Below are 21,837 nucleotides of genomic sequence, written 5' to 3'. Positions count from 1 at the left end.
ATGTCTTGTTCACTAATACACCCCCATACCATCACACATGTGTAAGTTACCCATGTCTTGTTCACTAATACACCCCCATACCATCACACATGTGTAAGTTACCCATGCCTTGGGCACTAATACACCCCCATACCATCACACATGTGTAAGTTACCCATGCCTTGGGCACTAATACACCCCCATACCATCACACATGCTGGCTTTTGAACTTTGCACCTATAACAATCCGGATGGGTATTTTCCTCTGTGGTCCGGCCGGAGGACACGATGTCCACAGTTCCAAAAACAATTTGAAATGTGGACTCGTCAGACCACAGACAACTTTTACACTTTGCATCAGTCCATCTCAGATGAGCTCGGGCCCGGCAAAGCCGACGATGTTTCCGGGCGTTGTTGATTAACAGTTTTCGCCTTGCATAGGAGAGTTTGAACTTGCACTTACAGATGTAGCGACCAACTGTAGTTACTGACAGTGGGTTCTGAAGTGTTCCTGAGCCCGTGTGGTGATATCCTTTAGAGACTGATGTCGCTTGTTGATGCAGTACAGCCTGAGGGATGGAAGGTCACGGGCTAAGCTGCTTACGTGCAGTGATTTCTCCAGATTCTCTGAACCCTTTGATGATATTAAGGACCGTAGATGGTGAAATCCCTAAATTCCTTGCAATAGCTGCTTGAGAAAGGTTTTTCTTAAACTGATTCTGGGAAATCTGGGAATTTTTTGGAGCATTCACACAAATATATTTATAATAGTATATCAGTATATATTACATACTGTATATATATAATATGTCAATATTACTTATATTGCTGTTATTGTACATTTTTTGTCTACTTTATACTTTTGGTTTTTGCCCTCTTTTTGTGCCCTTGTGTGCATTATCCTTTCCATCCTTGTCCTTTCCAACCTTACCCTTTTCATCCTTTGTAACTTAGCTACTGTGTGGAACAATTTCCCTTGTGGATCAATTCAGTTTGTCTAAGTCTAAGTCTAAGTTAGGAACCGCAGATCCCTTCCCCATCAACAACACTGCTAATCAAACAGACCCTATGAGAGCTGTCACGCCAAATTTCTTCCCGCCTACAAAAACCTTCCCCCCGGAAGACATTTGGCGTGACAGCCCCTCTAATGCCTGAAGGACCCCACTGAGGGCGTGATAATAGCAAGTTATATGACTCTTAAGGGTTACAGCTGCAAAACTAGCGAAGCAAAAATAGCTTGAAAGGTTAGCATGCTGGAATGCTAATATTTTTTCCTCACCGTTATTTTTCACCAATGATAACGCTTTTAAAACAGGCAGCTGTGTGGGCTGCTTTAAGCAAGTTATATGACTCTTAAGGGTTACAGCTGCAAAATTAGCGAAGCAAAAATAGCTTGAAAGGTTAGCATGCTGGAATGCTAATATTTTTTCCTCACCGTTATTTTCCACCAACGACAACCGGCTAATTATAATGCTTTTAAAACAGGCAGCTGTGTGGGCTGCTTTAAGCAAGTTATATGACTCTTAAGTGTTACAGCTGCAAAACTAGCGAAGCAAAAATAGCTTGAAAGGTTAGGATGCTGGAATGCTAATATTTTTTCCTCACCGTTATTTTTCACCAATGATAACGCTTTTAAAACAGGCAGCTGTGTGGGCTGCTTTAAGCAAGTTATATGACTCTTAAGGGTTACAGCTGCAAAACTAGCGAAGCAAAAATAGCTTGAAAGGTTAGCATGCTGGAATGCTAATATTTTTTTCCTCACCGTTATTTTTCACCAATGACGATCGGCTAATTATAATGCTTTTAAAACAGGCAGCTGTGTGGGCTGCTTTAAGCAAGTTATATGACTCTTAAGGGTTACAGCTGCAAAATTAGCGAAGCAAAAATAGCTTGAAAGGTTAGCATGCTGGAATGCTAATATTTTTTCCTCACCGTTATTTTCCACCAACGACAACCGGCTAATTATAATGCTTTTAAAACAGGCAGCTGTGTGGGCTGCTTTAAGCAAGTTATATGACTCTTAAGTGTTACAGCTGCAAAACTAGCGAAGCAAAAATAGCTTGAAAGGTTAGGATGCTGGAATGCTAATATTTTTTCCTCACCGTTATTTTTCACCAATGATAACGCTTTTAAAACAGGCAGCTGTGTGGGCTGCTTTAAGCAAGTTATATGACTCTTAAGGGTTACAGCTGCAAAACTAGCGAAGCAAAAATAGCTTGAAAGGTTAGCATGCTGGAATGCTAATATTTTTTTCCTCACCGTTATTTTTCACCAATGACGATCGGCTAATTATAATGCTTTTAAAACAGGCGGCTGTGTGGGCTGCTTTAAGCAAGTTATATGACTCTTATGGGTTACAGCTGCAAAATTAATGAAGCAAAAATAGCTTGAAAGGTTAGCATGCTGGAATGCTAATATTTTTTCCTCACCGTTATTTTCCACCAACGACAACCGGCCATTAATAATGCTTTTAAAACAGGCAGCTGTGTGGGCTGCTTTAAGCAAGTTATATGACTCTTAAGTGATACAGCTGCAAAACTAGCGAAGCAAAAATTGCTTGAAAGGTTAGCATGCTGGAATGCTAATATTTTTTCCTCACCGTTATTTTTCACCAATGACAATCGGCTATAATGCTTTTAAAACAGGCAGCTGTGTGGGCTGCTTTAAGCAAGTTATATGACTCTTAAGGGTTACAGCTGCAAAATTAGCGAAGCAAAAATAGCTTGAAAGGTTAACATGCTGGAATGCTAATATTTTTTCCTCACCGTTATTTTCCACCAACGACAACCGGCCAATTATAATGCTTTTAAAACAGGCAGCTGTGTGGGCTGCTTTAAGGTCTTTCCACCCTCATTGGGGTCCTTCAGGCATTAGAGGGGCTGTCACGGCAAATGTCTTCTGGGGGGAAGAAATTTGACGTGACAGAGCCAACAACGATTACTGTGGTGGGAAAATTATGGTCCAGAACCTTGAATTTTTGAGCCCGAACACAAAGAGGATGACCAATAAGTTCTAGAAGCGGAGTTCGCTAAAAGAAACACGCAGAAGAACCAAAAGTTGTAAATATTAGGTCACATTTGTTGACGTTTAATTGTCTGACCTCTTTTTGTTTGATTCCGTTTGCTCAATGATGACTGAAAGAGTTACAAGTCGGTTGGTAAAATATACCTGCGCTCACAATGACAGGACTTAGTGCACAAGTGTGTGGAAGCAGCTTTATTGCAACAAAAAAATATATATACAACCTGGATGATTGGGACGCGCGAGCCAGGAGACCTGTGTCAATAAGACGGGGGACTCGCAAGCAAACCTGGCACCAATCCGCAAACCAGCTGCAGACGGTATGTTTGCATTCGGGCCGCAGTGTAAACATCTGTTTTTGACCAAATTGCTCCTAACAGTGACTTCAAACAAGCTCCCAGTAAGCCAAAGATGCGTGCAACCTGCAACACGCACGCCAGAAGTGGAAATTCCTCCTCCGGCATGTTTTTAAAGCTACCGCTTGTATTTAATTTAGAGTTTCTTCAGTGTAAAAAAAAAAAAAAAACAAGTCAGAAGCTGCGCGTCAACGTTTACAACCCTCATTTACTTTCTCTTTTAGGAACGTTCATGTTGGCTGTGTTGACCAAATAGTCAGGAGTGCAAAAAAAAAAAAACCCAAAAAAAGGGAACTTTGACCTCCAGGAACAACACTGTTTTAAATATGTTAAATAAAAAAAAAAGAGAAGCTAATAAATAAATGACTCTAGAGCAGGGTCTATTCAACTGACGGTTTGCGGGAGTCTCATTTTTTTTTTGTTTTTTTTTTGCAGAAGATTCCCGAACACGCTACACTGCTGTAGATTTTTACAGTAAAAAAAAAAACAAAAAAATATCAGTTCACTTGCCAGAATTTAAACGGCAAAATTGACGGTGGTTTTTACACCGAATGACTGTTAATTGAAAAACGGTATCATTGTTATTTTGACAGTAAAACTCATACAATTGATCTGCCCGTTTAGTTTTTTATCCACCATTAAATATACAAACCCCGTTTGCATGAGTTGGGAAATTGTGTTAGATGTAAATATAAACAGAATACAATGATTTGCAAATAATTTTCAAGCCATATTCAGTTGAATATGCTACAAAGACTTTTTTTTTTTTTGCAAATAATAATTAACTTAGAATTTCATGGCTGCAACACGTGCCAAAGTAGTTGGGAAAGGGCATGTTCACCACTGTGTTACATCACCTTTTCTTTTAACAACACTCAAACGTTTGGTAACTGAGGAAACTATTTGTTGAAGCTTTGAAAGTGTAATTCTTTCCCATTCTTGTTTTATGTAGAGCTTCAGTCCTTCAACAGTCCGGGGTCTCCGCTGTCCTATTTTACGCTTCATAATGCACCACACATTTTCCATGGGAGACAGGTCTGGACTGCAGGCGGGCCAGGAAAGTACCCGCACTCTTTTACTACGAAACCACGCTGTTGTAACACGTGGCTTGTCATTGTCTTACTGAAATAAGCAGGGGCGTCCATGATAACGTTGCATGGATGACAACATATGTTGCTCTTGGATAGATAGATAGATAGATAGATAGATAGATAGATAGATAGATAGATAGATAGATAGATAGATAGATAGATAGATAGATAGATAGATAGATAGATAGATAGATATATAGATGGATAGATATATAGATAGATAGATAGATAGATAGATAGTACTTTATTGATTCCTGAAGGAATCAATAAAGATCTATCTATCTATCTATCCATCTATCTATCCAAAAGCTGTATGTACCTTTCAGCATTAATGGTGCCTTCACAGATGTGTAAGTTACCCATGCCTTGGGCACTAATACACCCCCATACCATCACACATGTGTAAGTTACCCATGCCTTGGGCACTAATACACCCCCATACCATCACACATGCTGGCTTTTGAACTTTGCGCCTATAACAATCCGGATGGTTATTTTCCTCTTTGTTCCAGAGGACACAAAATCCACAGTTTCTAAATATAATTTGAAATGTGGACTCATCAGACCTCAGAACACCTTTCCACTTTGCATCAGTCTATCTTAGATGAGCTCAGGCCCAGAGAAGCCAGCGGCGTTCCTGGGTGTTGTTGATAAATGGGTTTTGCTTTGCATAGTAGAGTTTTAACTTGCACTTACAGATGTAGCGACCAACTGTAGTTACTGACAGTGGTTTTATGAAGTGTTCCTGAGCCCATGTGGTGATATCCTTTACACACTGATGTCTGTTTTGAATGCAGTACCGCCTGTGGGATCAACGATCCGTGATATCATCGCTTACGTGCGGGGATTTCTCCAGATTCTCTGAACCTTTTGATGATTTTACAGACCGTAGATGGTAAAATCCCTAAATTCCTTGCAATAGCTCGTTGAGAAATTTTGTTCTAAAACTGTTTGACAATTTGCTTACAAAGTGGTGACCCTCACCCCATCCTTGTTTGTGAATTACTTAGCATTTCATGGAAGCTGCTTTTATAGCCAATCATGGCACCCACCTGTTCCCAATTAGCCTGCACACCTGTGGGATGTTCCAAATAAGTGTTTGATGAGAATTTCTCAGCTTTATCAGTATTTATTGCCACCTTTCCCAACTTCTTTGTCACATGTTGCTGGCATCAAATTCTAAAGTTAATGATTATTTGCAACAACAAAAAAATGTTTTTCAGTTGAACATGAAATATGTTGTCTTTGTAGCATATTCAACTGAATATGGCTTGAAAAGGATTTGCAAATCATTGTATTCTGTTTATATTTACATCTAACACCATTTCCCAACTCATGTGGAAACGGGGTTTGTATGTGTGGAGGGGGCGTGGCTTGCGGGCCTGCAGTGGAATGGGGTGTGCCAGGACCGGCCTCGAAGTCAGCGACAGGTGCGTAGATGGCCCAGGTGGGTGTTGTTGTCCTGTCGCTCTGTATAAACAGCAGCCGGGAGGAGAGAGTTTTTTTGGAGCGAGAGCGACAAAGGACAATTGCTGGAAAGCAACCTGCGGCACAATTAAAAAATAAAGACTTTATTGTAACCCTGATGTGGGCTCGCATGGCGATGTTTGGTGGTCTGGAGGACCCACGTTAGGGCAACCTCCACAATATGATTATTTTTTGGATCGTGCATTACCGTATTTTCCAGACTATAAGGCGCACTTAAAATCTGTTTTGTTTTTTTCTCATAACTCGACGGTGCATGTTATAACCCGGTGCGATTACCGACCTCGAAGCAACTTGATTTGGTAAATGGTGTAATGTTAAGTGTTACCATGAATTGATTAACGTGGACCCCGACTTAAACAAGTTGAAAAACTTATTGGGGTGTTACCATTTACTGGTCAATTGTACGGAATATGTACTGTACTGTGCAATCTACTAATAAAAGTTTCAATCAATCGAACCAGGAGATGGCAGTCAAACATAAGAGATACTTCTAGATTGCACTATCATGTGTCTCAAGTAAACAAAACCAACATTTTTAAATGTCCCATCAAAAATATAGAACATTACACACGGCGCTCAAAATTCAATCGAAATGTTTTTAGTACGACTTTGGTAAGCTATGAAGCCGCACGGCTAGAAGGATTGTCGGCGCATTAAACATACGAGTATTATTATGGTGTGTGTATAAGGTAAAAAAATGTAACTGCCGTTTTGTTTCGCAATATTATGCAAAAGCAACTTTTCTTAGCTTCTGGTACCTACGATGTGTTTTTGGGATCTGCGTAAATCCTGAAAAATTGTGCGCGTCCGCCTTTGTAGTCCGTTTGACGCCGTTGTCGATAATTTTCTTCTTTTTCTCTATCTTCTTGTTATGGGATATTCATCCTCCACTGTTGCCATTTGTAATATAAAGTAGTGTAAAGTTCCTCCTTACATCTGTCAGTAAACTCGCCATGAAAGCGCTAAAACATACCGGTGTAGTGACTTTACATTATTCACCCAAGGAACTTTAGTTATTAGAGTTCCGGTCGGACTTTTTTTCACTGGACACATTTCCGGTGTTGTTGTTTCCGGATGAGGAGATGCTGCTCCGTTATTGATTTAAGTAATGTCTGTATGTCATTAAACCAGTTAGCTCCATCTTTCGACACTTCTTCCACTCCCGTCCTTGCACGCTACACCGCTACAACAAAGATGACGGGGAGAAGACGCTGCCGAAGGTGAGCCATGTAAATAGGACCGCCCACAAAACGGCGCATTCGGAAGCGACTGTCAGAAAGCGTCTTAAAGATGATCTGTAAAACATCATCGATGCAATATTTTGACCAAAGAACTACCATTACATGTTACGTAAACCACAAGGATTATAATCTGATGCGCCTAATATCTGAAACAAGATCAGAATAGACCATTCATCGGCGGTGCGCCTTATAATCCGATGTGCCCTATGGTCCGGAAAATACCGTACTGTATATGAAAAAAACGTTAATTTCTGATGACTGAGCTGCCAGTTTTTGGGGGATTTTTTTAATCGCAAAATCACTGTAAAACATGTCTTACAGTGTCGAGTGCTTTGACTACCATTTTTGCAGTACGTATTTAAAGGGGAACATTATCAGCAGACCTATGTAAGCGTCAATATATACCTTGATGGTGCAGAAAAAAGACCATATATTTTTTTAACCGATTTCATAACTCTAAATGGGTGAATTTTGGCGAATTAAACACCTTTCTATTTATCGCTCTCTGACGTCACTTAGGTAATAAAGCTGCCATTTTCTCAAACACATTACAAACACCGGCTCTCAGCTCTGTTATTTTCCGTTTTTGCGACCATTTTCTGGAACCTTGGAGACATCATGCCTCGTCGGTGTAACAACACTAACAGGGAGGGATTCAAGTTGCACCACTGGCCCAAAGATGCGAAAGTGGCAAGAAATTGGACAAAATTTGTTCAAAATACGAGGGTGTGGGGAAAGCCGACGAAATAGTCAGTCGTTTGTTCCGCACACTTTACCGATGAAAGCTATGCTACTAGAGAGATCGCAAGATTGTGTGGATATCGTGCGACACTCAAAGCAGATGCATTTCCAACGATAAAGTCAAAGAAATCTGCCACCAGACCCCCACTGAATGTGCCGGAGTGTCTCCACATTTTATCGGCGATGCTAAGGCAGACATGGCACAGAGATGAATGGATAACCTGCAGATGTATTTCCAACGATAACGTCAACAAAATCACAAAGGTGAGCTTTGTTGATGTTATTGACTTATGTGCTAATCAGAAATATTTGGTCGCGGCATGACTGCCAGCTAATCGCTGCTAACATGCTATGCTAATCGATGCTAAAATGCTATTTACGCTAGCTGTATGTACATTTGAAGTTATATTTACATCCAGCGTTTCCCTCCACCCACATTTAATGCCAAACAAACACTTACCAATCGATGGATTCAAGTTGATCCAGTGTCACAAGATGCGAAACTTCCGATCGTTGGTCTGCACACTTTACCGGCGATGCTAAGGCAGAAATGGCCGAATAGCGTCAATAGCTATTCGCTCAATAGCTTCAGTCTCTTCTTCAATTTTGTTTTCGCTATCTGCCTCCATACTCCAACCCATCCGTTTCAATACATGCGTAATCTGTTGAATCGCTTAAGCCGCTGAAATCCGAGTCTGAATCCGAGCTAATGTCGCTATATCATGCTGTGCTATCCGTATTGGCATCACTGGATGACGTCACAGGAAAATGGACGGCTGGATTTACAGATAGCGAAGATCAGGCACTTTAAAGCTTTTTTTATGGATATTCTGGGATGGGTAAAATTTGGAAAAAAACTTCGAAAAATAAAAATAGCCACTTGGAACTGATTTTTATTGGTTTTAACCCTTCTGAAATTGTGATAATGTTCCCCTTTGAAGACGTGTAACTCAGACCAAAATATCCACTAAGGAAGAGACAAAATAACAATAATAGTGAACTGTCCTTAGCTTTATGGAAATGTGGCCCCCAAAGTATCTATCAATTTTCTTCCACATATCCGAGGTTGGGTTGCAGGGGCAGCAGCCTAAGCATAGAAGCCCAGACTTCAATCTCCCCAGGCCCTTCGTCCAGCTCCTCCCGGGAGATTCTGAGGCATTCCCAGGACAGCCGGGAGACATAGTCTTCCCAACGTGTTCTGGGTCTTCCCCGTGGCCTCCTACCGATCGGACGTGCCCCAAACACCTCCCTAGAGAGGCATTCGGGTGGCATCCTGACCAGATGCCCGAACCACCTCATCTGGCAGCGGCTGACAGAGATTTTCACCCTTGCTGTAAGTCACCCTGCGTAGGAAACCTGTTTGGGCCGCTTGTACCCGTGATCTTGTCCTTTTGGTCATAACCCAAAGCTCATGACCATAGGTGAGGATGGGAACATAGATCGACTGGTAAATTGAGAGCTTTGCCTACTGGCTCAGCTCCTTCTTCACCCCCAAAATAGTCTAGTTAAATATCCCTGCTCTGGAGGTCTATACAAAGTCAAAAACTTTATCTTCATTTAAACTTATGGACTTGTCCCTTAACATCTCCTCGGTTGAGACAAATTTATAGCCGAAAAGCTTCAGCGTAGGCCCGCAGACTTCTTGCACCAACTGTGCTATTTTGAAGGGCAGCGTGAACCTCCAGTTCTCCACCTGCTCAGAGGAGTTCTTCTGCGTGGAGTAGAGGCCGCTCGTCTTCTTGGAGGCCTGCGTGTTTTTCAGGATCCACGCCTTAACCTGCGGCGTGAAGGGGATCCCGGCGAACTTGTACATCTCGCCGGCCTTCCTCATGGGGAAGCGGGCAATGTCCTCGAAGCGTACCAGCATGTAGCGCCCGCGCAGCCACGCCGTCCGCCTCAGGCCCGCCTGGGCCGATATTCTAATGGTGTCGCAGTTGTTTTTCAGCTTCTTAACCTCGTTTTTGTCAAGGGGCACGTCGCTGTCCATGATCCACTGCTTCCAGTTCTTGTATTTTGCAGGAAAGGCCACCATGCGGGAGGCGAGCACGGCGCGGGGATCCCGAACCAGATGGATGAATTTCATGTCCAAACGTGGGTCCTCCATGAGGGGGCGGAGGATTTCCAGCTGGTGCACCCTCACGGACTTAATGGCTCTATGCTCCTTGTGGAGGCAGGACTCTGACGCCAAGGTCAGGTTGAGGGGCCCACAGCGCCTGTTCCTGCAATGATATCGCTCATAGACCCCTTTTACCAAGGGGCTGCAGACCGCCTCCTCGCACAGGGAGTTGCTGGACTTCCTACGGAACAGCGAGGGGGTAATGTGATCTATGGGGAGGGGGTTAATGAAGCTCTCAAACAGGGTGAAGTCACAGTGGAAGAGCTGTCTTAGCACCTCGGGGTAGGCATTGGTGACGGCTGTGGCATTGGTGCCGCCCGCCGCAAGCGTCAGCATGTTCTCCACGTGCCACAGCGGCTCATACAGGTAGAACATGTTGTCGCCCTGCTGGTTGAAAAACTCGCCCACGAAAGAGGAGCCCGTCCTGGTGGTGGCTAAGAGGAGGATATGCTTCCTGCCATTTGCCGCCTGGTAGTCATTGAAGTTTTCCAGGCGCCACTTCATCAGCTTGAAGGCGGAGGCCACGGAAGCATTGTGCTTTCTTGCCGTGCTGGGCAAGCCCCCTGGTTGTATCGGAGTCTGGGGGGTCTGCCTGGACGCCAGCTTATCCGTGACCCTTAGAAGGAATCACAAGTTTTAAAGCTTTCCTTCAGTCAGAGAACCCGTAAATTAGTCAAATCAGACCCAGAGTAGTCAAAGGTTTTTCCCTTGGTTAGATGTGCGTCTACAGTAGTTGTCAGACAGCTATAATAGGGGCAAACGTTTTTTAGTTGAAAGAATTAACTTTAAATTTGAAAAAGTTCAAGTTTAAATATTGAGTGTCAATCAATTGATCGCAACTGGACTGTTCAGTATTGACTGATCAATCGATCGCAACTGGACCGTTCAGTTTGACTGATTAATCGATCGCAACTGGACTGTTCAGTTTAACTGATCAAGCGATCGCAACTGGACTGTTCAGTTTAACTGATCAAGCGATCGCAACTGGACCGTTCAGTTTGACTGATTAATCGATCGCAACCGGACTGTTCAGTTTGACTGATCAAGCAATTGCAAGTAGACTGTTCAGTTTGTCTATACAATCGCTTGCAACTGGACTGTTCAGTTTGACTGATCAATCGCTTGCAACTGGACTGTTCAGTTTGACTGAACAACCAATCAGTTGATCGCAACTGGACTGTTCAGTTTGACTGATCAATCGCTTGCAACTGGACTGTTCAGTTTGACTGAACAGTCAATCGCAGCTGGACTGTTCAGTTTGACTGAACAATTAATCAATCAATTGCACCTGGACTTATCAGTATGACCGAAAAATCGATCAAATGAATTCCAATTGGACTGTTCAATTTGACTGATCAGCCGATCGCAACTGGACTGTTCCAGTTTGCCTATAGAATCGATTGCAATTTGACTGTTTAGTATGACTGAACAGTCAATCAATCGATCGCAACTGGACTGTTCAGTTTTACTGAACAACCAATCAATCGATCGCAACTGGACTGTTCAGTATGACCGAACAATTGATCAAATTAATTCCAACTAACTGTTATGGACTTAGACTTCCTTTTTATTGTCATTCAAATATGAACTTCACAGTACAGATAAGAACGAAATTTTGCTGCATTAGCTCATAGTCGTACAGTTTGACTGAACAACCAATCAATCGATCGCAGCAGGACTGTTTGTTTGACTGAACAATCGATCGCAACTGGACTTTTCAGTATGACTGAACAATGGATGGATTAATCGCAACTGGACTGTTCAATTTGACTGATTGAATACCCTGAGACTCCTGTGGAAGGGTGCCAAAAACTGGTATAGTTTTCAACCATGCTGAACTTTGCGTCTTGGTGGAAAATGAGACAATTTCATTTAATTTGGACATGAACCAACACACACTCACCTGGAGATGATGTTGCTCTCCTTCTCAATGATAACAAGCGCCAGGAAGAAGACGACGAGTATGCCGTACTTGATCCTCATCCTCTTGGATGCTTCTGCAAGCCGCTTCTCCAACGGGTTCTGCCAAATCTCCAGCAACGTCACCTTCAAAGACCCTCGCCGCTATTCGGACTCGCCGCGGCGGACACGTTGCCGTGTCTCCACCTGTGAGTAAAGCCGACAGCGACGTGAGACATTTTGCATATTTGTACTCTTAAGTCACGACAAGGGGGAAGTTGTTCATGCACAGTCATGACCACAGTTTCTGGGGGTTTTGAAGGCAGACTAAAATACCACATCCTGAGTGGGAAAGTAAGAATAGTGCGACTAATTCAGAGCTTCCCCACCACCAGGAAGTGCTTGTTATCTTAAGTGCAGCCGTCCATCTCGGAAACATGCCCACCCAACTCTCCACTGAAGGCTGGTCAGAAAGTGAAAATAAAAGTCTGCCGGTGGGCCTTGTTCTTCAAAACAAGCTGTCATTAGCTTCAAAAACTACTCGTAGGGTCCAAATTCCCGAAGATACCCCCCTTCTTCTGGTCTTGCCTACAGTTGTGGTCCTAACAGGCAGCTGCTCCTGCTTGTCAACACTGGGAGGAGATCTTTTCAACACTGCGACGTGAGCCACTGATACCGTGGGACATCTGCTAAGGTGCTGGTGATGGCTCGCAGTCCCCGTTTATAATGTGGACTTGTTCTTTTTACGAGGCGTTTGACAGATTGTCAGGGTCTACAATTCTGAGTACGCTGACTCAGAAAATGTGTATCATAGCACCAAAATACATGTAGGCAACTGGAAAGCCCAAGAATGCTTTGAGGGTGCAATTACTCTTAATAATAATAATATTAATTAGGGAGCGAATGTCCCTTTGGGACAGAGGACCCTATAGTATTTTTCTAAGGTTGTATTCTTTATTAGGGTCCACAGGAGTCCTTTGCCATGGGCCAAGGACCCTATTGAAACTGCTGTTTTATTATTATTCCGCACCTACGCGCTGTAATTTGACCCCCTTAACATGCTTCAAAACTCACCAAATTTGACACACACGTCGGTATAGCAAAGCTTCCCAACATATTGAGCAACCAATCCCCCAAAATGAAAATTGCGCTCTAGCGCCCCCTAGGAAAAAATTACAGACAAAACCGCATGTAACGTCTGTTAGGAATGTCATAGCGACATGAAACAAAAACTCCTATGTAGGTCTGACTTAGACCCAATTTTCATACACTCACTTCTTTCAGCAAAAAATCTACAGGAAGTTGGCAAAAACCCCTTCAAAATAAAATTTTCGCAAAAAATGCAATTTTTGCCTCTTTGCGCTGTAATTTGACCCCTTTAAAATGCTTCAAAAGTCACCAAACTTGGCGCACACATCAGGACTGGCGAATATTGCGATCTAATGAAAAAACCAAACCTCAAAACTCAAAATTGCGCTCTAGCGCTATTTTTGAATAAAACACTGAAAAAACTGCTCCTAGGAAGAAAACACAGACAAAATTGCTTGCAACTTCCGGTAAGAATGTCAGAGAGACATGAAACAAAAACCTCTATGTAGGTCTCGCTTAGACCTACATTTCATAGATTGACAACCCCCAACAAAAATCAACAGGAAGTTTGCAATCCCCCCTTCAAAACAAAAGTTTTGTAAAAACCGGTCAACTTTCTTCAAACATTATCTCCTCTGAGTGCGTTTGTTGTTTCGGCTTAAAACTCGCACAGGAGAGGGATTGAACCTTTCTGATTAAAAGTATAGAACAGAGTTTTGATAAGTTCTCAGGTTTTGATTTTACGCGCCTTCAAAGAACCCCTGTGCAAAGTCTCTTAAAAAATGTCTTTTTTGCCTCTTTGAGCTGTTATTTGACCCTCTTAAAATGCTTCTAAACTCACCAAACGTGACACACACATCAGGTCTGGCAAAAATTGCGATCTGATGAAAAAACCTAACCTCAAAACTCAAAATTGCGCTCTACCGCCCCCCTAAGAATACAACACGGACAAACTGCTCCTAGGAAGAAAACACAGACAAAACTGCTTGTAACTTCTGGTAGGAATGTCAAAGAGACATGAAACAACACTATGTAGGTCTCACTTAGACCTACATTTTAATAATTAACATACTTTAGCAAAACTCAACAGGAAGTTTGATATTTTCACCTCAATACAACAACTGCATTACTTTCACAATGCATAAGATTCTCAAAAAAGTGGCTCCAAGGCGTCTTCTAACGCTTATCCGGCCGTGGGTCTCGGGGGCAGCAGCCAAAGGCGGACCCGACCAACACTGCTTGCAGCTTTAATTATTATTATTATTATTATTTTCACATATGTCTACAGCAGTCATGCTTTGTCCCATGTATGAAACATCGCTGCAGTGCTGCAACTTGCCCCACTTTGAGGCCTATTTTCAGTATTGCTGATTGTGTCTATGGTGAAAATGGTAAATGGGTTATACCTTCAAGGTACTCAAAGCGCTTTGACATTATTTCCACATACACCCATTCACACACTGGCCCTAACCACGAGCCATCAGGAGCAAGGGTGAAGTGCTTGCTCAAGGACACTACGGACGTGACGAGGTCGGTAGAAGGTGGGGATCGAACCAGGAACCCTCAGGTCGCTTGCATGGCTGCTCTCTTAACAGTGCCACGCCGTCCCCATGACAAGGTGGTACGAGACCACCAAAAACGGTGGTTATGGTTAATACCCAGCCTATACCTTGCAAGTGCAAGTCGTTGATGAGTCTTTTTCAGGTTTAGCTTTGTTATCATCAACAACTGGTGGGAGAAGAGATCGCTTAGTTGATTAGTTAGATCAATTTGTTGTCATTTGCGCATGTTCTCGTGTATGAGCAAGAAAATCTTTGGCTTTGACTATGAATTGTTTCCTAGCCTTTAAGGCTATTTATTTTGTGCAAGGTGGCAGTTATCATTGTTAACCTGCAAGGTTCACTATTTCCACATTCACCAACTGATGACGGAGCATCATGAGCACCCAGGGGGTTTCAGTATCTTGCTCAAAGACACTTCGCACATGGTCACGGGGGAATGAGGTTCGAACCTATAACCATCGAGTCACGCTGCCCAGTTATAATCAATAACCTGCGGGAGGAATGATCACATTATTTATTTGACCCAACTCAGTCTGTAAATGTGGACTTGTCAGACCACAGAAGAACCGCATTAGATTGGCTTTGATTTTATGGATTATTTTCTAGTCCCCCTATATCAGGCACCAGGTCGCCCGTAAGGACCAGATGAGTCGCCCGCTGGCCTGTTCTAAAAATAGCTCAAATAGCAGCACTTACCAGTGAGCTGCCTCTATTTTTTTTAAATGGTATTTATTTACTAGCAAGCTGGTCTCGCTTTGCTAGACATTTTTAATTCTAAGAGAGACAAAACTCAAATAGAATTTGAAAATCCAAGAAAATATTTTAAAGACTTGGTCTTCACTTGTTTAAATAAATTCATTTATTTTTTTACTTTGCTTCTTATAACTTTCAGAAAGACAATTTTAGAGAAAAAGTACGACCTTAAAAATGATTGTAAGATTTTTAAACACATTTACCTTTTAAATTCCTTCCTCTTCTTTCCTGACAATTTAAATCAATGTTCAAGTAAATTTATTTATTTTTATTATAAAGAATAATAAATAGATTTTAATTTAATTCTTAATTTTAGCTTCTTTTTTTTCGACGAAGAATATTTGTGAAATATTTTTTCAAATTTATGATTAAAATTCCCTCCAAAATATTCTGGCAAATCTAAAAAATCTGTAGATTTAAATTTAAATCTTATTTCAAAGTCTTTTGAATTTCTTTAAAAAAAAAAATGTTTCTGGAAAATCTAGAAAAAAATAATGATTTGTCTTTGTTAGAAATACAGCTTATATTCTAACAAAGTGCAGATTGGATTTTAACCAATTCAAAACATGTCATAAAAATTCTAAAATGAATCTTAATCAGGAAAAATTACTAATGACGTTCCATAAATTCTTTTTTTTTATTTATTCAAAAAGATTCGAATTAGCTACTTTTTCTCTTCTTTTTTTCGGTTGAATTTTGAATTTTAAAGAGTCGAAATTCAAGATAAACTATGTTTAAAAATTTAATTATTTTTTTTTCCTGTTTTCTCCTCTTTTAAACCGTTCAATTAAGTGTTTTTTTCATCATTTATTCTCTACAAAAAAACTTTCCGTAGAAAAGAAAAAAATATGTACAACGGTATGACAGACAGAAATACCCATTTTTTTATATATATATGTAGATTTATTTATTAAAGGTAAATTGAGCAAATTGGCTATTGCTGGCAATTTATTTAAGTGTGTATCAAACTGGTAGCCCTTCGCATTAATCAGTATCCAAGAAGTAGCTATTGTGCAAGGTGGCAGTTATTGTTGGTTACTGGTGGGAGGAGCAATTGCATTGGCTGTATGAGGGCCTGACCTACTAAGTATAAAATTGTGTGTACTATTAGTAAGTGTGTTGCATGTGGTCTCCTAGGACTTTGTGTACATTTGAAAACAGGTCAGACCGCCTTATTTCTATGTTGTTTTTGCATGCATTATGTGTCTTTGACCATGGAGACACTCATTTTTTGCCTATTCATTTTGTTATTTCTATTGTCCGATAATATCGGCCGATAAATGCTTTAAAATGTAATATCGGAAATTATCAATATCGGTTTCAACCTCCCAATTTTCCCGGGAAACTCCCGAATTTCAGTGACCCCCCCCCCCCAAAAAATCTCCCGGGGCAACCATTCTCCCAGATTTCTCCCGATTTCCACCCGGACAACATTTGTTATTTCTATTGTCCGATAATATCGGCCGATAAATGCTTTGAAATGTAATATCGGAAATTATCAATATCGGTTTCAACCTCCCGATTCTCCCGGGAAACTCCCGAATTTCAGTGACCCCCCCCAAAAAATCTCCCGGGGCAACCATACTCCCAGATTTCTCCCGATTTCCACGCGGACAACATTTGTTATTTCTATTGTCCGATAATATCGGCCGATAAATGCTTTGAAATGTAATATCGGAAATTATCAATATCGGTTTCAACCTACCGATTTTCCCGGGAAACTCCCGAATTTCAGTGACCCCCCCCAAAAAATCTCCCGGGGCAACCATTCTCCCAGATTTCTCCCGATTTCCACCCGGACAACATTTGTTATTCCTATTGTCCGATAATATCGGCCGATAAATGCTTTAAAATGTATATCGGAAATTATCAATATCGGTTTCAAACCTCCCGATTTTCCCGGGAAACTCCCGAATTTCAGTGACCACCCCCCCCAAAAAAATCTCCCGGGACAACCATTCTCCCAGATTTCTCCCGATTTCCACCCGGACAACATTTGTTATTTCTATTGTCCGATAATATCGGCCGATAAATGCTTTGAAATGTAATATCGGAATGATCAATATTCGGTTTCAACCTCCCGATTTTCCCGGGAAACTCCCGAATTTCAGTGACCCCCCCCCAAAAAATCTCCCAGGGCAACCATACTCCCAGATTTCTCCCGATTTCCACCCGGACAACATTTGTTATTTCTATTGTCCGATAATATCGGCCGATAAATGCTTTAAAATGTAATATCGGAAATTATCAATATCGGTTTCAACCTCCCGATTTTCCCGGGAAACTCCCGAATTTCAGTGACCCCCCCCCCCCAAAAAAAATCTCCCGGGGCAACCATTCTCCCAGATTTCTCCCGATTTCCACCCGGACAACATTTGTTATTCCTATTGTCCGATAATATCGGCCGATAAATGCTTTGAAATGTAATATCGGAAATTATCAATATCAGTTTTCAACCTCCCAATTTTCCCGGGAAACTCCCGAATTTCAGTGACCCCCCCCCCAAAAAATCTCCCGGGGCAACCCATACTCCCAGATTTCTCCCGATTTCCACCCGGACAACATTTGTTATTTCTATTGTCTGATAATATCGGCCGATAAATGCTTTGAAATGTAATATCGGAAATTATCAATATCGGTTTCAACCTCCCGATTTTCCCGGGAAACTCCCGAATTTCAGTGACCCCCCCCAAAAAATCTCCCGGGGCAACCATACTCCCAGATTTCTCCCGATTTCCACCCGGACAACATTTGTTATTTCTATTGTCCGATAATATCGGCCGATAAATGCTTTAAAATGTAATATCGGAAATGATCAATATCGGTTTCAACCTCCCGATTTTCCCGGAAACTCCCGAATTTCAGTGACCCCCTCCAAAAAATCTCCCGGGGCAACCATTCTCCCAGATTTCTCCCGATTTCCACCCGACAACATTTGTTATTTCTATTGTCCGATAATATCGGCCGATAAATGCTTTAAAATGTAATATCGGAAATGATCAATATCGGTTTCAACCTCCCGATTTCCCGGGAAACTCCAGAATTTCAGTGACCCCCCCCCAAAAAATCTCCCGGGGGCAACCATTCTCCCAGATTTCTCCCGATTTCCACCCGGACAACATTTGTTATTCCTATTGTCCGATAATATCGGCCGATAAATGCTTTGAAATGTAATATCGGAAATTATCAATATCGGTTTCAACCTCCCGATTTTCCCGGGAAACTCCCGAATTTCAGTGACCCCCCCCAAAAAATCTCCCGGGGCAACCATTCTCCCAGATTTCTCCCGATTTCCACCCGGACAACATTTGTTATTTCTATTGTCCGATAATATCGGCCGATAATGCTTTAAAATGTAATATCGGAAATTATCAATATCGGTTTCAACCTCCCGATTTTCCCGGGAAACTCCCGAATTTCAGTGACCCCCCATCCCCCCAAAAAATCTCCCGGGCACCCATTCTCCCAGATTTCTCCCGATTTCCACCCAGACAACATTTGTTATTTCTATTGTCCGATAATATCGGCCGATAAATGCTTTAAAATGTAATATCGGAAATGATCAATATCGGTTTCAACCTCCCCGATTTTCCCGGGAAACTCCCGAATTTCAGTGACCCCCTCCAAAAAATCTCCCGGGGCAACCATTCTCCCAGATTTCTCCCGATTTCCACCCGGACAACATTTGTTATTTCTATTGTCCGATAATATCGGCCGATAAATGCTTTAAAATGTAATATCGGAAATTATCAATATCGGTTTCAACCTCCCGATTTTCCCGGGAAACTCCCGAATTTCAGTGACCCCCCCCCCCCCAAAAAATCTCCCGGGGCACCCATTCTCCCAGATTTCTCCCCGATTCCCACCCGGACAACATTTGTTATTTCTATTGTCCGATAATATCGGCCGATAAATGCTTTAAAATGTAATATCGGAAATGATCAATATCGGTTTCAACCTCCCGATTTTCCCGGGAAACTCCCGAATTTCAGTGACCCCCCCCCCCCAAAAAAATCTCCCGGGGCAACCATTCTCCCAGATTTCTCCCGATTTCCACCCGGACAACATTTGTTATTTCTATTGTCCGATAATATCGGCCGATAAATGCTTTGAAATGTAATATCGGAAATGATCAATATCGGTTTCAACCTCCCGATTTTCCCGGGAAACTCCCGAATTTCAGTGACCCCCCCAAAAAAAATCTCCTGGGGCAACCATTCTCCTCAGATTTCTCCCGATTTCCACCCGGACAAACATTTGTTATTTCTATTGTCTGATATATCGGCCGATAAATGCTTTAAAATGTAATATCGGAAATGATCAATATCGGTTTCAACCTCCCCGATTTTCCCGGGAAACTCCCGAATTTCAGTGACCCCCCCCCCCCCCAAAAAAATCTCCCGGGGCAAACCATTCTCCCAGATTTCTCCCGATTTCCACCCGGACAACATTATTGGGGGCCTTTATCGTCCTCTACAACCTGTTGTCACGTCCGCTTTTCCTCCATACTAACAGCATGCCGGCCCAACCATTTATTACATGCGGCCTTTACGCACACATGAGTGAATGCAAGGGCCTACTTGTTCAACAGCCATACAGGTCACACTGAGGGTGGCCGTATAAACAACTTTAACACTGTTACAAATATGCGCCACACTGTGAACCCACACCAAACAATTTGGGGAGAACATCCGCACCGTAACACAACATAAACACAACAGAACAAATACCCCTTGCAGCACTAACTCTTCCGGGACGCTACAATATACAATTCGGAGGTCTCAAGGTTGGCAAGTATGCCGAAGCTGTGGGTATCAGGATTATCTCAGAGAGAGCATCAATCCAATCCAATCCACTTTATTTATATAGCACATTTAAACAACAACAATGTTTCCAAAGTGCTGCACAGCCATGTTTAAAAACAATTGTAAAAAAAAAAAAAATAAATAAATAAAATAAAATTGAGAAAAAGTATATATATATATATATATTATGCTCCACCAATGACTGTCCCAAATTCCAAGCTGCTGTTTTTGAGGCATGTTAAAAAAAAAAAGTACTTTGTGACTTCAATAAGAAATATGGCAGTGCCATGTTGGCACTTTTTTCCATAACTGGAGTTGAAGTTATTATTTTATTAATTTATTTTATTATTTCCTTATTTTGGAAAACCTTGTTATTGATTGATTGATTAATTGATTGATTGATTGAAACTTGTATTAGTAGATTCCACAGTACAGTACATATTATTAGTAGATTGCACAGTACAGTACATATTATTAGTAGATTGCACAGTACAGTACATATTATTAGTAGATTGCACAGTACAGTACATATTATTAGTAGATTGCACAGTACAGTACATATTATTAGTAGATTGCACAGTACAGTACATATTATTAGTAGATTGTACAGTACAGTACATATTATTAGTAGATTGCACAGTACAGTACATATTATTAGTAGATTGCACAGTACAGTACATATTATTAGTAGATAGCACAGTACAGTACGTATTATTAGTAGATTGTACAGTACAGTACATATATTAGTAGATTGCACAGTACAGTACATATTATTAGTAGATTGCACAGTACAGTACGTATTATTAGTAGATTGCACAGTACAGTACGTATTATTAGTAGATTGCACAGTACAGTACATATTATTAGTAGATTGCACAGTACAGTACATATTATTAGTAGATTGCACAGTACAGTACATATTATTAGTAGATTGCACAGTACAGTACATATTATTAGTAGATTACACAGTACAGTACGTATTATTAGTAGATTGCACAGTACAGTACATATTATTAGTAGATTGCACAGTACAGTACATATTATTAGTAGATTGTACAGTACAGAACATATTATTAGTAGATTGCACAGTACAGTACATATTATTAGTAGATTGCACAGTACAGTACATATTATTAGTAGATTGCACAGTACAGTACATATTATTAGTAGATTGCACAGTACAGTACATATTATTAGTAGATTGTACAGTACAGAACATATTATTAGTAGATTGCACAGTACAGTACATATTATTAGTAGATTGCACAGTACAGTACATATTATTAGTAGATTGTACAGTACAGAACATATTATTAGTAGATTGCACAGTACAGTACATATTATTAGTAGATTGCACAGTACAGTACATATTATTAGTAGATTGCACAGTACAGTACATATTATTAGTAGATTGCACAGTACAGTACATATTCCGTACAATTGACCACGAGATGGTAACACCCCAATAAGTTTTTCAACTTGTTTGAGTCGGAGTCCATCCAATCCATCCATTCATCTTCTTCACTTAGCCGAGGTTGGGTCGCGGGGGCAGCAGCCTAAGCAGGGAAGCCCCAGACTTCCACTCCCCAGCCACTTCATCCAGCTTTTCCCGGGGAATTCTGAGACGTTCCAGACATAGTCTTCCCAACTGTCCTGGGTCTTCGAGTCGGGGTCCACGTTAACCAATTCATGGTAA

At 41.3% G+C, this 21,837-nt stretch overlaps 1 protein-coding gene across 1 annotated transcript in view; it reads right to left on the bottom strand.

Annotated features, from left to right (window-relative positions):
- Positions 1-3,509: 3,509 nt before the first annotated feature.
- The window catches only part of LOC133558302 (carbohydrate sulfotransferase 3-like), a 75,808-nt gene continuing 57,480 nt past the window's right edge, over positions 3,510-21,837 (bottom strand). The window contains exons 2-3 of the mRNA XM_061909565.1: positions 11,937-12,139; positions 3,510-10,649 (exon numbers count right to left, since the gene is read on the bottom strand). Of these exons, the coding sequence (XP_061765549.1) occupies positions 9,446-10,649; positions 11,937-12,016 (1,284 nt within the window). The 5' untranslated portion in view covers positions 12,017-12,139 and the 3' untranslated portion in view covers positions 3,510-9,445. The remainder of the gene's footprint in view (positions 10,650-11,936; positions 12,140-21,837) is intronic.

Source organism: Nerophis ophidion, linkage group LG08 (assembly GCF_033978795.1).
Source record: "Nerophis ophidion isolate RoL-2023_Sa linkage group LG08, RoL_Noph_v1.0, whole genome shotgun sequence".
NCBI classification, from domain to species: domain Eukaryota; kingdom Metazoa; phylum Chordata; class Actinopteri; order Syngnathiformes; family Syngnathidae; genus Nerophis; species Nerophis ophidion.
Note: the sequence above shows the minus strand (reverse complement) of the source record. Positions and strands in the feature narration are given on the sequence as shown.